Here is a 17,419-nt window from a genome sequence, read left to right on the forward strand (position 1 = left end):
TCCACTCTCCAGTTCTTTCCCAGGCCCTCCACTCTCCAGTTCTTTCCCAGGTCCTCCACTCTCCAGTTCTTCCCCAGATCCTCCACTCTCCAGTTCTTCCCCAGGTCCTCCACTCTCCAGTTCTTCCCCAGGTCCTCCACTCTCCAGTTCTTTCCCAGGTCCTCCACTCTCCAGTTCTTCCCCAGGTCCTCCACTCTCCAGTTCTTCCCCAGGTCCTCCACTCTCCAGTTCTTCCCCAGGTCCTCCACTCTCCAGTTCTTCCCCAGGTCCTCCACTCTCCAGTTCTTCCCCAGGTCCTCCACTCTCCAGTTCTTCCCCAGGTCCTCCACTCTCCAGTTCTTCCCCAGGTCCTCCACTCTCCAGTTCTTCCCCAGGTCCTCCACTCTCCAGTTCTTCCCCAGGTCCTCCACTCTCCAGTTCTTTCCCAGGTCCTCCACTCTCCAGTTCTTCCCCAGGTCCTCCACTCTCCAGTTCTTTCCCAGGTCCTCCACTCTCCAGTTCTTCCCCAGGCCCTCCACTCTCCAGTTCTTCCCCAGGCCCTCCACTCTCCAGTTCTTCCCCAGATCCTCCACTCTCCAATTCTGCCTGCCTTTCCCAGGAACTCCATACTCCCCTGGTCTCTTTTTCTCCTTTATTCAGTCAAATGTGAAGCTGCTTCCTGGTCCAGTCCCTTCCTACTGCGGGACCTCTTTTCTTTGACCTCTTATTGGACTGACTTGCAGGTTCCTGTGTATAAAGTCAGTGTCTCCAAAGCAGCTTTCTAAGATCCCCCAGGTCTCCCTAGTTGATGAGGACGTGACAGCACCTATCAGCTCGGGTCAGATGCTGCGCTTGCAGCCCACGAAGGAACTTTACCTCCAGCATTCATCAGGATGCCTGACACTTAGGTCCTCAATACACATTCAGGACACAAACAACTAAAGAAAGTCGGTCTTCTGACTATGCCGGGACTTGAGCACAGGGCCAGAGGCACACAGGTAAGCACTCTACCAAAGAACCATACTCTACCAAAGAATAATTATGTTGGGAAAACATGTTGACTTTATAAAAACTAGAAAAATATTTAAAAAGTGAATTTAAACTGTCAATTTTATGCTAATTTGGAAGAATTTTCTCAAGCAATGTTTCCCCCCCTAAATATTCTGGCTCTTACTATTTCAGACTGATCTACCCAATCCTATTTAATGTATTTATCTAAAACCTTTAATCAAACCAGAATCACAGTGTGTGATTAGTTTTGATGAGATTTTTCCACTTGGTATTATATAATCAAAATAAAATGCTTTCCTGTAAACATTTCTCTCTCCTTTCCATGCAAGAGCACAGACATGAAGGAAGGGTCTGCCTGCAGCCCCCCCTCAGTTACACATCCTGAGGTCAGAATCAGTCTCAACACAGAGGTTAAGTTACCAGCTGGAGGTTCCTCTCCTCATCCTGAAAAACTGATGAGGATTTAATAAACAACAAGGGTTTTAGGGGAAAATGTAAATTAAAGAACACAAAGGGGTTGTTTACATTTTTCTAAAGTAAGGTCCTCGGGGAAGTGTTTCTCCACTGCTTCTTCATCTACAGAATTTACTATAACTGTAATAAGCTTCAACATTTCTTGGGATATTTTAGATTCTGTTATATAATATAAAATGCATATATTCATTTAAGTGACACCATCTATGCTAAGTCCCAGAATGCTCGCAAGGATCTGTAGTTAAAAGATTCATATTTCAAGTACGGGAATCTTCATGGTAGAGATAACATTTTGTATAAGGAAGACACGTGAGTGTGATTTCCATTTAAATTTAAATGCTATCTGTTCAAACCTTGGAAACTGACACAGGAAGCAAAAAGAAAATGGGGTTTTGAATTCTTAGTCTCATGAAAGAAACCATCATCATTTGACACACGCATATATACAGAGAGAGAGAGAGAGAGAGAGAGAGAGAGAGAGAGAGAGAGAGAGAGAGAGATGGGGGAAGGGAGAGGGAGAGTGAGAGGGAGAGAAAAAGGGAGAGGAAGAACACTCTAAAACCACAGAAATCAGAAACTGATGAAAAGGTCTGTTAATTTTGAACTTATGACATGAAGGTGAAGGGCCAAACTATTTCATGCCTGATAAGAATCTGTTAAAAAATAGATGGAGAATGCAAATCTCTTGTTATACTTATTAAGTTCATTTTTAATTGTCAATAACTATACTATATGTCGGCATTATTAACATACAATAAAATTCAAGTTTCAGAATAAACTTCCCTCTAAAGACAATAAGCTTATTCAGGACAGAAATAACGAGTGTAATAAGCCTGTATCAGCCCATTTCAATGTCAACTGCCCTCTGATTTCAAAGTAGTGTACTTTCATGTTTACTTTAGACTACGTAGGGTTCGACGCCTACCACATTAAAACTTGGTGGCAAGTACCCTTGACATGGGAGGAAACAAGAAAATTACAGCAACAATTACAGAAGCATATCCTCTGTGGCTCATGTTAACATTGCCAAATCCCTGTATAAATCAGAACCAACTATTCCTAGAATGTACCTGTCAGCAGTCTCCTGTGTGACACATGGCTCTACTTAATGGAGTGTTCCTGCAAGGCTCTGCGTCAGCCAGTCAGTCATTTGCAGTCTGATGTGGTTTAAGACATTTAAATATTTATGTACCATATTTTATTTATGTGTATAGCTGTGTCTAGGAGAACATTTTTTTCTCTTGGAGAAAACTGATATTTTGAAGGCCATTTTGCAGTAGTTGCCACATATGAGTCTTCTTTAAAAGCTCTGATACCAAGACAAAAATGTCCTGGGTTGAATTCTTCTATCAAGAATTCTTTTCTATTTTCTATGTTTGTTTTTTATTAAATGCATTGTTCAAAATATGAAAAAAAACTAGAAATTGGAGCTATGGAAGTTTTTTTCACATTGCTATTTGAACCAGCTGCAAAGATTTAGATCACACTAGCTCTTATTTTACGCATGTCCTTTGCAACAAGAAAACCATGGAATGCCCTTAAAAAAGACTTAAAATATAAACCAGATGTGTTATCTTCTTTCCCTTTGCTATTGTAGTACCATGTCAAGCAATTAATTCCTTAGTCTTGTATAGGTCTTCATGCGTATAAAGTGAACATCAAATTTTATTTTTAAAAAATCTAATTTTCATAAACATTTTAGGTTGGATAACTTAAAAATTATTTAGAATTATTTATTTCATAAAATTCTTTCCATAAAGATCCTCAAGTTATTCCTATAAAAATTTCCGCTGAGTTCTCTTCCTTGAACTCCTAGTGCCCGTGCGGAGAGGTCGGCACAGGAGGGTGCGCAGAATGGGGACGATGCAGCAATGAAAACAGCGCACAAGCAGAAGTGACTTATTCTGCATCTCTGCATGTATTATCATCCGAACATCCAATGGGACTGTTTCCATGGTGCCAGACACTGGCAGGTTTTCCATTTTAAATAAGTCATTCAGGATTGGTTTATACATCTTCTGTTTTTTGATATGAATAATTTCTTATAAAAGTACAAGGACAGTTATTAAAGTTACTACAATTCTCAATGAATGTAAGAATATTCTAGTGGATAAAAAGGCAGGATGTCAACAAAGGAAAAGACTAGACTGCTTTATGTTTCTGTCTGAGAATCTGGAAGGCTTACTGTAAGGCCTTCATTTCTGCACTGAACATTCAGACACTCTGGAATATACCGAAGTTGAAGCTTAGCTAAATGAAGCCATAGGACTTCAAACAAATTCTTGACTATGTTACTTTCCACCCAGATGTGGTGTACTAGTCAGGAGTGGATGGGCAACATCTCTGGTGTGTGTGAACCCACATCCTCCAAAGTTTTCTGAAGAGAAGCTTCGCATCACTTTACCTAGACAAAGAAGGCCAGCATACGGTGGTGCCAGTCAAATGTTCCATTCTCTCGCTAATAACATGGAGAGTGTAATGACAGACCAGACGTGGCTAAGCCACACACTGCTAGGGAATGTGCATACCTGCTGCCAAGCTTGTATCGCCGTGTTCAGGGAGTGAACCACATGCTGCCCGAAGTTGACAAGCACGGAGTCCATGATCACGGTGCCGTCGAGCACCCTCTGCACTCTGTCGTCGGAGAGCGCCATCTGCCCCGAGATGCCGAAGGGATGCACCACAGTTTGCATCGTGACGTTTCTGCACTCCAGAAGCCTACAGTCCACCTGCGATGAGAACCGGATCTCCTGGCAGACAGAATCGCTGCTCCACTGTCGAAGATACAGGGTTGGTTCTTTGAAGGAAATCACCATGTACTCCAGTTCGGAGGGCACATTTTTATCAGGAATGAACGGCTGGAGATGCCGTGGTGAAGCTTGGAAGGAAACAAGACAAACAGCAATTAGGATGTGCCGATTCTGCGTGCAAACAAAGGAGGTGACTTAAGTGACCCAATTGGCTTTGAATTTAGAACTTGGTATTCATAAGTGTAAACAACTGTTTTTAAGCTGTTACAGTCTTTGAAGGACCGGCTGACACTGCAGATACATTGTTTTGTCTGCTCAAAGGCTGTCATTGCTTCCACAGATAAAGCTGTTGATCACAGCAACAGGAGCAGACAACCATCTAAATCTCTAAACAAAGATGTGACTCAGGAAAAAGCAGGTAAACTCTATTCTTGCTGAAAAGGCAACATGCTGAGCAGAAGCTATGTCCAGTTTTAATCTCCCTCTCTTTTTCCATGACACGTAGGTTGAAAACCCAAAACCTAAAACTATATTAACTAGAAAAGCATTGATACTGAACACAACACCTGAGAAGTAATTATTCAAGCAATACTGGGAATTTATAGGAGCCAACTTTTGCTAGGTGGGGGAGTTTATTCATATTTTTTTAAAATGTGTAAAATTACGAGTCTTGTAATTTCATGAGAATGTGCCTATCTTTTATAGGATAGGCATCTTGAACTCAGGTGATAAACACCAAGTATTTTTGGGATCTATTTCCCATTAATGTAGGATTCAGACTAAAACATGTGTTTCTTCCAAAAATATTGTAATTAGAATAACAGTAATTAAAAAAAAACTTTCCTGAAACTTCTCTTAGGAAACACGTCAAAACATGTCACCACAATGCCACTCAGTGAGGAGTAGGGGTCACACCTTTGTGCCAGATCAGCCTTAGGGTGAATCTGCCAGTGCCCAGGGCTGGTGCGGTAAAGCTCTCACCGTGTGGAGAACACCAAGTGCCATGGTACCGAGCAGATGCCCTCTGGACACTGAAGTGGTGCATACCTGTGCCTAGCTGGTCCAAGTGATGGCAAAGACGAAACTCCAGATGAGCAAACTGGAATGACATGCACAGAGACGGGACAAACCATGGGGTGAAACAGGAGTCGACTCTGGTGCAAGCAGCCAGGGCTGTTGGAGTTACAAGTGGCTCACAGGTGCTCTGAGAACCAGATTCACTCGCAGAGCTGTGGAAGACAAAAGCAGCTCAGGGACCTCTACTTCCCAGCATCACAAGAGCACAATGTCTTTCTACAGCCATGATCGAAAATCCTACAGTCAATATGTTAATCATCAAGTATTATGTGGTACTCACTCACACACAAGAGTTTGTTTTTCTTTTGTTGTTGTTCACTTTATGTTGGCTATTCTATTTGGATTATTTGCAGAAAGCTTCTAAACTATTCTCCAGTCTCCACGCCTGTTTACTTACATCACATCCCATTTTCCCTATACTCATTTCACAGAACTGATGGACAGTTTGCTGTCATATTGGTGCAAGGAGACCACAGCTCTGAGCATGGCTCTGCTGTTTAAAGCCCGAGACTTCCTGGGCCCGTGCAAATGTCCCATTATTGCTTTACTTTTCTCTACTGTTCACATTTATATTCCGTGAGTTAATCTACACTCTGTATCGAGGACCCACTGAATACTGCATTGAGTGGCATAGATAGATTTTTGAAAGTGGTCCTTTGGCTAACGACACTACAAGAATTCTCTCTTCACTTGGTCATCCTCTTAAAGCTACATTTTATAGTGGTCTGGTTAAAACTTAGAGTGAAGTCATCCAGTCTTAGAAGAACGCACACCCTAACTGGTGACACACTGCTTGTACAGGGAGTGGACATGGGACAGGAGCTCAGAAGGATAGCGTGGAATGTAGCATGCACTATAGGCTAGTAAACCAACACTGACTACAGACAGAATACAAACTCCAGGGCACCACAACCGCACAAGCTGCAGCTATGCTCTCAGACAAAGCTGCTCTGCAGCACAGGCTGCCCTGGGATGCCCAGTCCTCTGGCCTCTGTCTTCCAAGTGCTGCCATGGCGGGCGTGCATCACTGTGCCCAACACAAGGAATTCTTACAATGTCTCTAAGCGAGAATGCCGGTTTGAGCAACTTTCTATGAATTTGTGTGTGAGGTTCAAATATCATCGTCAGGGTTAAAATCAAATGTATACTTGTAGAAGGAGTGACATATCAGTTGTTCATGCACTTGACACACCACAGTAAAGAAGCTGCAGGAACTAGGCAGAAATAGGAAGTAAAACCCCAAACCTCACAACTTATACTATTTATATTTGAACAGTTCATCCCTTCAGAATAGGCCAGAGTGTTTACAGGGTGCTTGACACTGCTCACTTGTAACAGGCTGGGAAACAGTTCCTAGAGGCAAAAACTCTAGAGATAGGTGGAGCTCATGACCTAGCACTGTGCTGACCCACAGTGAAGTTAAGCTGTAAATGCAGATGTTTGGAGCAGTTGAGAACAGAACAGAGGCCGCACCACAAACAGAGGGCTTTTACACAGCCGGGTCTCCAGAGTGGCCAAAGGGTTACTTCTCAGTTTTTCTGGGTGGCCTATAGAAGGTCACGAATGCTTTAAATAAGGGAAATTCAGAATGTCAGCATGTAAACTGATCCTATCTTAATGGCAGTGTAGGGAGGTCTGATATAATATCTACAAATTCATTCATATAAGCTCTTTAGGAGTGAATCCCTAAAAGTGGCACACCTCCCAACAATAATCAGTCTTTACCAGTGAAGCCCTCAGTTGATCTCAGCATCTCTACATGGTTAATCCTGCTATTCACACACATCCAGGGATGCCATTGTCAAGTTCTCTGAGGGGCATCCTGCTATTCACACATGTCCAGGGACGCCATTGTCAATCTGCCTACTTATTCTCAACTGCAGGCAAGAGGCTGTGGACTCTTCTGCTCCCCTCCCCTCTTCTCTCTGGTCCATGAGACTTTTTTTTTTATTCACATGACCTTCCTTACAGTAAAGCACAAGAGTCTGAGCTGATCTGTCTTTAACCACTGAGAGGATTATGGTAAGAACATCTCTAGTCATAAGAGTGCTGGACAAACACATCAGTCCTAACTATAAAAGCATCTGTTTACATTCAAGTTTTTGTTGTTCTGGTGTTGAGAAGAAAACCCAGGGCCTTGGATATGCTAGGCACACACTACCACGGAACTACAGCCCAGTCCTTGGATATGCTAGGCACACACTACCACGGAACTACAGCCCAGTCCTTGGATATGCTAGGCACACACTACCACGGAACTACAGCCCAGTCCTTGCATGTAATATTGACACATTATCCAAGGATTGATGTTTTCTTTCTAGAAATTGCATAAAATGTATTTATATTCCTTTTAGGAAAACACAGTAATGGTAATTTATTTTTTCCCTGTCATCCTTTTTATTGCTTGTTTTGCTTAGCAGTTAAAAAAAACCAAGTAAAATTTTGAACTCAGCGTTCAACTGCCAAAGAAAGGGTAAACAGCAGGCTGTTCATTTAGGATTCAGATGAATTTTTAAGCACTGACTGGAGCAAGGCAGCTGACGTGACTTTGCAGATATATGACCTCATATTCTAAATCTCTTCAGTCAGGGCCTTCCAGACTAACTGTAACTCACAGCACCATGTTTGGGGTTGAAATACATAGGACAGTCATTGAGCTCTTAGGGAATCTCAGACTACTCCAATGGGATATGGAGACGTGAGAAGCTATACTTATTTTGGAGAGTGGCACTTGAATTATCCTTGTTTTCATGTAGCAAGATGTATATGGTAAATCAGGAAAAGTATGTTGGCAAGTTAGGGGTTCATTTAGTGAATTTTATTTTTTAGCTCTGAAAACTTGTATGGGACAAAAAAACTCCAAAAAAAAAACCCCTGATAATAAGCAAAGAAAGTGACTGAAGGTTGATGGCTTCTAGGCTATAAGACTAGCCTAGAAACAGCCTAGACTAGCTTTGAAAACAGAATAAAACCAGGTACCCCGAGTTTGCTCAGAGACCTCGGTGGTCTGTACCATCAGTCAAGAATGTTAAAGTGGGAGGTGGAAAACATCTATTGTCCCTTTCCCGAAACCAAGCAGAGCAACAGACATGGGTTACCACCAAAACTACCGTCAGCAGTTTCAATGAGACCATGTAAATGTGGAACAGAGAAGTTCTTAACACAGTTAAAACTCAATAAATCTAACACACCTAAAATCATGATTACATTTTGAAAGAAAATGTACATAAATCAAACATTAACTTTTGATTTTTTTCATTTTAAAGAATTCTTAATCCTATTAAATTCACAGTATGTTAATTTATTACCCAAACTTAACTATCTAAGCACACATTGCAAGCCAACAAGCATCTATCCCCTATATGCCATGCCCATCCATCACAGTTTCAGAAACAGGAGAATGAGTCCTCTTAAACAGGAAGTCAGTAGGTGTTTCCCTATAGTTAATTTTAGGAAAGTTTATACAAAACTGTAATTAACAATGATATTTACTTGCTAACTTACAAGAAAAGACCTTCAACAATCTCTACACTAAAATATGAAAAGACTGAACAATGCAGACACTGAAAAGTTAAACACTCTTTAATTCTGATTCCTGGCACTACTACCACAATCACAACTACGCGATACAATGAAAAGAGAAAGAAACAGGCAAAGCTACAACACAGGAAAGACCTCGGGCATGCACACTAATGGACCCTATACTTCATTAATCAATAGCTGTGCTCTCTGTCCCGAGAAGAAGGGTTTTCTGCTTATGCTGCTGATGTGGGATTCCCCTCTGTATGCTCTGGATGCCATTGGTGAATAAAGAAACTGCCTGGGCCTGTTGGTAGGGCAGAACTTATCTAGGCAGAGAAAACTAAACAGAATGCTGGGAGGAAGAAGGCAGAGCCAGAGAGAAGCCATGGAGCCCCACTGGAAACAGACATGCTAAAACTTTGCTGGTAGGCCATGACCTTGTGGTGATGCACAGATTAATGGAGATGGGTTAAATTAATATGTAAGAGTTAGCTATTAAAAAGCTAGAGCTAATGGGCCAAGCAGTGATTTAAGTAATATAGTTTCTGTGTGATTATTTTGGGGCTGAGCAGCTCCAACAACTGCAGTGACATTTCTGACTGTGGCAGACTTTTTAAGTTCCTCTAGTGCATTTGGGACCATTTTCTCAGAGTAACCTGCAGCTTTCCTGACAGTTCCCTGCTCTCTCCTGCTAAGAAATGTAGCAGCCCCTTTCTGCTGTCCTTAAAAACCTTCAGCTACCTCACCCCACACTTCTACCACCACAGGGACTGCCTGAGTGTCCTCGACCAACACTGTCCTCATGGTGACCGGAGTCTGACTGTAGTTGTCCACCATAACTGCACACACAATCATAGTTTCCACCACCACCACAGTTACCTCCACAAAAATTGCCTCTTTCATTGTAACCATCATGTCCTCCTCCTTACCACCTTGGTTTCCATATCCTGGCCACCACCATAGCTTCCTCTAGTACAACCAGGCCACATCCCAGTTACCGCCATCATACCCAAATTAATTTTATCCAGTATCTCTACACCATAGCCTCCTCTACTACAAGGGAGCTAAGGCAGCAAGCACTAAGGCTAACCCTCGAGGAGGTCTGAAGGTAAGACACTGAAAGGAAAGAGCAGCAGCACTCACTGCACACAGCCTATGGTCCAGGGAGGGGTCCCTGGTCGCAGTGTCTCACTGCACACAGCCTACGGTCCAGGGAGGGGTCCCTGGTCGCAGTGTCTCACTGCACACAGCCTACAGCCCAGGGAGGGGTCCCTGGTCGCAGTGTCTCACTGCACACAGCCTACAGCCCAGGGAGGGGTCCCTGGTCGCAGTGTCTCACTGCACACAGCCTACAGCCCAGGGAGGGGTCCCTGGTCGCAGTGTCTCACTGCACACAGCCTATGGTCCAGGGAGGGGTCCCTGGTCGCAGTGTCTCACTGCACACAGCCTATGGCCCAGGGAGGGGTCCCTGGTCGCAGTGTCTCACTGCACACAGCCTACGGTCCAGGGAGGGGTCCCTGGTCGCAGTGTCTCACTGCACACAGCCTATGGTCCAGGGAGGGGTCCCTGGTCGCAGTGTCTCACTGCACACAGCCTACGGTCCAGGGAGGGCTGAGGTCACATTCTTTTTCTTCTCTTTCATGACAGCGTAAGCACAAAGGCTTACTTAGCAGGAGACCTGCTGAACAGCTTTAAGACTAGACGTACACCAAAAAGGCAAATACTAGAAATGGGCATAATTTGGAATTATAATGTGTCTAGGAAGCTTTGGAGATGTGATCAAGAATATCTGCGGCTTGTAGCTTCTAGAATCCATCACGACAGCTGTGACTTCACAGCTGCAAATGCCAGCAGCTTATCTTGGTTGGTCAAATGTTCCTAGCATCTGCAGATTTGCCTCTTAAAGTTTAAAAAAATCATTAAAGATGAATATATTTTCAAAGTTTGACTTTATATATGTACAATTACACTTACACGATCCTCCGTTTACTGTCCCAGGTTTATTTTCACCATTCTGAGTACTACATCAAGAGCCCCTCAGGCCATTTCCTCTATGTTTTTGGCTCAGAATGATGGAATGTTTTGTTCAACTGACACTATACATTATTTTAATTTTATATTTATGTAACAGGTTCTTTCCCGGGCTCTTAGACTATACTGTGATCAAAGCCCAGACTGCCAAGCAGCAGAACTGAGTTCCACCTCCTTTGTCTCTCGTCAGGCACATGCCCAGTAGCTGTCTGCTGCCCTCCTCTCTCGTCTGCCTCTGTTACCTCTGGTCATCTGCTGCATTCTGATTGTTGTTCAGAACAATTCTCCACAGATCGGAGGACACCAGTTTCTTCTGGTCGCTCACAAGACTGATGTCTGGCAACTGCAATTCACAGACTTTGCTTTCAGACAGGCTGAATTCTTGGAATGAAACGAAGACCTTCTGGAGTTCATCCCAATATTCCAAACTACAAGGGACCTACAGGAAAACAGAGAAAAAAAATGAGAAGTTATAAATTAGAAACTATGGGCTCGGAGATGGCTCAGCGTTCCTTCAGGGGACACAGGTTCAATCTCCAGCACCAACATGGTGGCTCACAACTGTCTGTAACTCCAGACCCAGGGGATCTGACACCCTCTTCTGACCTTTGAGGGCACACACATGTACATGATGCATAGACAAATACACAGGCAAAACAACCATACACACAAAATACATAAATAAAAACTTAAAAATATAAAACTAACATCATGCTCTGTACATGCTCCAAAATGCAAATTAAACTTCCAAAGAAGCTATAACCTTAGGACGTGACGGGAAGATAAGGTATAAGAGAACGCTGTAGGATGTTCTTTTCAATCACATTACCCCTGTTTACTCTAGAGGGCTCATTTAAAAGAAAGACTCACTTAATAGCAGAAAAACACCTACACTTTTCTACACAAAAGAAAACCAATGGACAACAAACTCAATACTTTTTCTAAACCTCCATTATTTCAAAGCTAGGGCTGAATTTAAGATACAAATAGATTAAGGGACGAGAATAGCAAAGCAGGGAGCAGCAAGTACTGGTGAAGTAAGGGCACACTTCCAGACAGGCAGCCGGAAGACGGAAGTGTAAGGACGAAAAGTGAGACCCGCATCACTGTTCCACAAACGTAAACACAGGACCAAATCTGTAAAGACCACAGAGTGAAAGCTAAGAGAAAAGAAAGCTGCCACATTTTGATTTTTAAACAGCAAAGTATTGCTATGTATGCAACAAAATTCAGCAATCAGGAAAAAATGTCATTGGTAAAAATAAAAAAGCAGACAGGGCAAGCCAGGCAAGACTCAATGAGAGATCAGGCACAAGTTGTTCAGACAGGAGACAGCTCCTATAAACCAACTGGGAAGCGTATGGAAGAAAACATATGTGCCTTAAAGAGACATCACCAGCTCCACATACCTCAGCTGCACCCAGTGTCCACGGCAACACAGCATTTCCCCAGGGCCTTTCTGCATAGCACTGTTAGAAAGCAAGGAGAACCCACAGAATGTGACGCTCACATTGCTTGCTGGGCTGTCCGCTAATGCAGGCTTTGACTCTGACTGAGGAGCCGATGCTTTCCATAGCACCCGTGAGACACCAGCCTGCACAGGCTGAAGCACAGACCTTCAAAGCAACTATTTCACAGAATAAACAAAACTGACCTGCAGACATGAAAATGCTACCAAACTTTAATAATACTCAAGAAATTCTAATTTAGCAAATATGTAAAAATGGAATAATTTATTTATTAATCTGGCAGCTGAAGAAGGTTGACAGTTCCAGTTTTTACACAGGTATGTAGGAAGAGACATTCCTAGGTACTGTGAATTAAGGGCTGTGTATCTTCGTTTATTTCTAAGCTTCTGTTTTACTGTTACTGTGAAGTGAGAGAGTATGATGTACATGTGAGTCATACACACACACACGTGAAGGATGGAGAGCATCGTGTCTTCCTTCGTCACACTTCACATTATTGAATCTGGAGCTCACTGGCTGGCCAGCAAGGATGCTCAGGGATCCTTCCACTTCTGCCTTCCAGCGCAGGGATTACAGGCAAAGGCTGCTATACTGGCTTTTCACTGAACTCAGGTTCGCAGGCTTAGACAGTTTCTTAGGGTTACTATTGCTGTGATGAGACACCATGATCAAAAGAGGGTTGGGGAGGAGAGGGTTTATTTGGTTTACACTTCCACACTGTAGTTCATCACCGAAGGGAGTCAGGACAACAGCTTACAGAGGGATGGAACCTGGAGGCAGAATCTGATACAGAGGCCATGACGGAGTACTGCTTACTGGATTGCTCAGCCTGTTTTCTTATAGAATTGCGGACCCCAGCCCAGGAATAGCACCACCACAATGGGCTGGGTCCTCCCCCATGAGTCACTAATTAAGCAAATGCCCTACAGACAGATCTTATGGTGTACGGCAAATGTTGAGAGAGATGCTCAATGAGTGCATACTTCACATGTGATGAGCAGACATTCACACATTGAATGGATATGGGTAATTCAGCCTATATCAGTTTGCCATAAAGTTTGTAGTCAGAGATATTGGGATTTAAATACCAGCTCCACTTGCTACGGTTTTTTTCGGCAAACTGATTTTTCTAACATCAGTTCCTCTAAAAAGTGGATAATGACGTAGGTATTGTCATGCTTTTCTGTATGAATGAAATGAGGCAAAGCAACTCATTAGCATACATTGAACCCATAATGAACGTTAGCACTTAGTCCTTACTCCTGCCCAAAGAGCCCAGGAGCTTGAATGCTATTGCAATCTGGCAAGTGATAAGTTCTGCTTGTTAGGTGTTTAAGAAAATGTATGTGTATGAGCATTTCCCTGAAGTAACCACAGAGACCAGAAGGGGGCATCAGAATCTCTGGAACTGGAGTCCCAGTGGTTGTGAGTCTCCCTGTGGTCTTCTGTAAGAGCAAGTATTTTTAACCCTTAAGACATCTCTCTAGCTCGTTTTTAGATTAAAAAAAAAAAACAAAAAAACCCCCAAAAAACAAAAAACAAAAAATTGAGCTGACCTTTCACAAAATAAATCTTGAATTTGGACTTTAAGGGCAGCACATCACAGGCCCATGTGCTGTATCTGCTGCACAATCACCAAGCACGGTCCTCTACCCCTACTGACATCTCAGTCTTTAACTCCTCTCCGACAGCCAGTGAGCCTGCTCTGTGGATCAAGGGACTCATAACTAGGAGAAGAAAAATGTGAGCTATGAGGTATGCAGGAACCTTAGATCGGAGTTCAGGAATCTTGGTGGAAGACTGGAGGAGCTTAGAAAACACATTAACATACTTAGCTAATACACAATCCATAACCCAAGTAGTGGAATGTGAAATTCTGAGTTGTCTTGGTGGAGAGGTTTACACAGTGAAGAGGGTTAAAAATTGCTTCTGACTCTACATCAGAAACTCTACATCAGAGTTAACACACAATAGCTAATGAAAATTGGCTGTCATACTGGAAATTTGAAGGGAAAAAAGCACCAGTAAGTTCTAATGGGATCAATACCTGACTTAAGAAAGGCTAAGCTGGAGGCAGTGTGGAGTCATTAGGCCATTCAGAGGTGATGGAAGCTGGCTGTCTTGACATGGGGGTGGAGGAAGAGAACTGTGTGACTCTAAAACAATGAGGAAAGCCAAAGAAAAACTCCTGAGTTCACAACTTGTCGGGAGCTTACCCTACTGTTACTATTCCTCAATCAAACATTCCAAGCTACTCAGAATTCTGGAAACAATAGAAAACTACTATAGAAATAGGTTCCACTACATCCCAGTTATGAGGTTGTCAAGATTTTCAGTCATGTATCCTCTTTTTATTGCTTAAGGGAGGGCATTAGTCTATTCACATGAAACGCCCATTGAAAACATTTTGATTATATGCCTATGCACACATTACAAGAGTTAAGGATATATTTGACTTCAACACCATATGCTTTGGTCAGAGGACATACGGGAACAGAGATGGAGCTGACCAGAGAGCTTTGCTCCTATTGGCTAGCTCCTTTAAGGCTTGTGGCATCCAGGGAGCTGGAGGAGAAAAAGTCACCAACAGACTCATCCATCTATGACAGCTACAGGAAGGATTTGCCAGGCAAGACACGTCCTCTGTTGCAAAAATGGCTTAATTATCATGGGGATGACCCAGTGATTTCTGCCGGATTTGAGGCCTCTTCCACAAGAGGAAACGCATGCCTGGTTCTGTAAAACTGGTCCAGGGCTTATGGCTGGGGAGGTGCCAAAGGGCAGACCTTCATTAATTAATATTGTCTTGCTAAACAGTCATTCTGCTCAACTGCCTTCTGAATACTCATGTTTATAGACAAGTTCCACTCAGCCTTCATCAGAAGGGCTGTTTACTGCAGGAACAGTGATGTGTATGGCACAGCTGCTGTGCTGTGAACCCACTGTGGTTACGTTACCTGGACAAGCACTGCACAAGATGAGGTCTGTCAGCATGCATCATTGGAAAGGGGCCTTCCACTCCTCCCTGTGCACCACGGGCAGTGAATGGCTGCCTGGGGAAGGAGTGTCATTCCAGAAAATAATCTCTCATCCATAAGATTGTTCGCATAAGCAACTATAATTAAACTCTGTGGATCACAAACCAAAAGAAGACATGAAGGAGGAGGAGATATTCTGGGAAGGGGAATGTTTCGGCAGGAAAGGAAGGTACTAGGAAAGGGGGGATGGAGGGATGACATGATCAACATTCTTATTCACACGTGTGAAACTATCAACGGAGAGATGGCATGACCAAAGTTTTTTGTTTTTGGTTTTTTGAGACAGGGATTCTCTGTGTAAATGCCCTAGCTGTCCTGGAACTAGCTCTTATAGACCAGGCTGGCCTCGAATTCACAGAGATGCACCTGCCTCTACCTCCCGAGTGCTGGGATTAAAGGCGTGCGCCATCACTGCTCGGCTCCAAAATTCTCATATACATGTGTGAAATTGTCCAAAAAATTTTTAAATGGAAAAAGATTAAAAAATGTATTTCCCTTCTAAAATAAAAAAAGATGTATTTGCCACTAAAATAAAAGATACTTAAGTATTATTAGTATTGTATAGTGGCATTTCATTTGTATTTTAATAAATTAGCTTGCCTGGGGATTGGGAGAGTAAAACAGCCCCACTGGTTAGCCTGACAGACCAGGCAGTAGCCACACTGGTTCCCATAGAGACTGGGTGGTGCACGCCTTTAGTCCCAGCACCAGAGAGAATTACAAAGTGGGAGGAGACCGTGTCAGACACAGTCTCATTCTGAGGTTCCTGAGGTTGAGGTCACAGTCAGTGGCTGGCTGCTTTGCTTTATGCATCTTCAGTGTGAACCTCAATTTCTATCTGAGTTTTTATTGAGTTCCAGTATTTTAAAGATAATTTTATACAGTGTTCCAAATACAAACTGACCAATTTATTGATAAAATAAAGCTGTACAGATGGTCATCTTTATATTATCATTTCATCCAAATGTTATAAACAGAGAAACCTTACTAGTGTTCCATGTGGGAACAATCCTGGTCTTGAGCACCTCTGGAGGAGGTTCCTTGTCTCATAATGTCATGTCAGGTCTTGGTTTTTTATCTTATTTTTTATTTTTATAATATTTATACATATTTTTCTCTCATTTCATCCCACATGTCCTTTGGGTATATATCATGGCTTCCAGTTTAGGGTTTTTATGGGATTCCTGAGTGTGCACTCTAGTAGGTCTCTTCAGCTGTATCTATTTCTTGCGCCTTTCCTTGGGCTCTTCTCCTTCTGCTTGCTTTGTCTTATTCTGAGATGTTAGTTTTTGTTTTATCTTAATATATAACATTTTATTATTGTCCTTTAGAAGCCTGTTTTTTTTTCTTCAAATAAAAGACGAAAAGATGGGAGGGGAGGTGCGGAAGAACTGGAAGAAGAGCGAGAGAAAACCGTGATCAGTATACATTATATGGGGGAAAAATCCTGGTCCTGGCAAATAATCACAGTTCTTGGGCAACTTAATAAATGTAAGCCACAACTGCCTAATTTGCAAAATGAGGTTCATAAAACATAAAATATTTTAAAGGCAAAATAAGAATTTCAATTTATTGTAATGTTCTTTGGAGACATAAAAATGATGTAGTAAAATTTATATTTCTAAATGATTCTAGACATTATAGAAAATGGATTTAAGAGGTAAGTGTAGAGAGAAGGCAGCCAATTAGAAGATTTATGCTAGAGATGTTAGAGGCTCCTGGGACATAACAATCAGTCTCACTGACTGATCAGATATGAGCGAGCCATCCTATGTTGAGGCTGCTGGCCTGAGCAACTCTGTGCACACTGATCTCATCTACTAGGCGGGGCAAGATCAGTCTGTCTCTGGAGAGATCTGTGGCATGTGTGGGGTAGAGGAAGGCAACCACGAGCTCATTCGTAGACAAACTGAGTTGGAAGTACCAAGGAGCCATTCCAGTAGAAATAGTCCAGAGGGTGCAAGGGGGGTGCGCTGCTGAGACACAGCTACAGAGTGAGAATGTAAGGATGGCAACTAGTGAACTGTGGGGTACTGATTTGCAAGAGGGTGCAAATAAGGCTAGGAAT

The 17,419-nt window shown here is 42.7% G+C and overlaps 1 protein-coding gene across 6 annotated transcripts in view; it reads right to left on the minus strand.

Annotated features, from left to right (window-relative positions):
* Positions 1-17,419, minus strand: part of Vps13b (vacuolar protein sorting 13 homolog B) — a 463,403-nt gene that overhangs the window by 74,521 nt on the left and 371,463 nt on the right. For 4 of the 6 annotated variants that reach the window (XM_075961199.1, XM_075961203.1, XM_075961198.1 and 1 more), the window contains 4 exons: positions 12,254-12,313; positions 11,087-11,283; positions 5,262-5,443; positions 3,993-4,342 (listed from right to left, as the gene is read on the minus strand). In XM_075961199.1, the coding sequence (XP_075817314.1) occupies positions 3,993-4,342; positions 5,262-5,443; positions 11,087-11,283; positions 12,254-12,313 (789 nt within the window). The remainder of the gene's footprint in view (positions 1-3,992; positions 4,343-5,261; positions 5,444-11,086; positions 11,284-12,253; positions 12,314-17,419) is intronic. The other 2 variants (XM_075961200.1, XM_075961202.1) reach the window with 1 other exon arrangement.

The sequence above is a fragment of the Microtus pennsylvanicus genome, chromosome 2, assembly GCF_037038515.1.
Source record: "Microtus pennsylvanicus isolate mMicPen1 chromosome 2, mMicPen1.hap1, whole genome shotgun sequence".
NCBI classification, from domain to species: Eukaryota; Metazoa; Chordata; class Mammalia; order Rodentia; family Cricetidae; genus Microtus; species Microtus pennsylvanicus.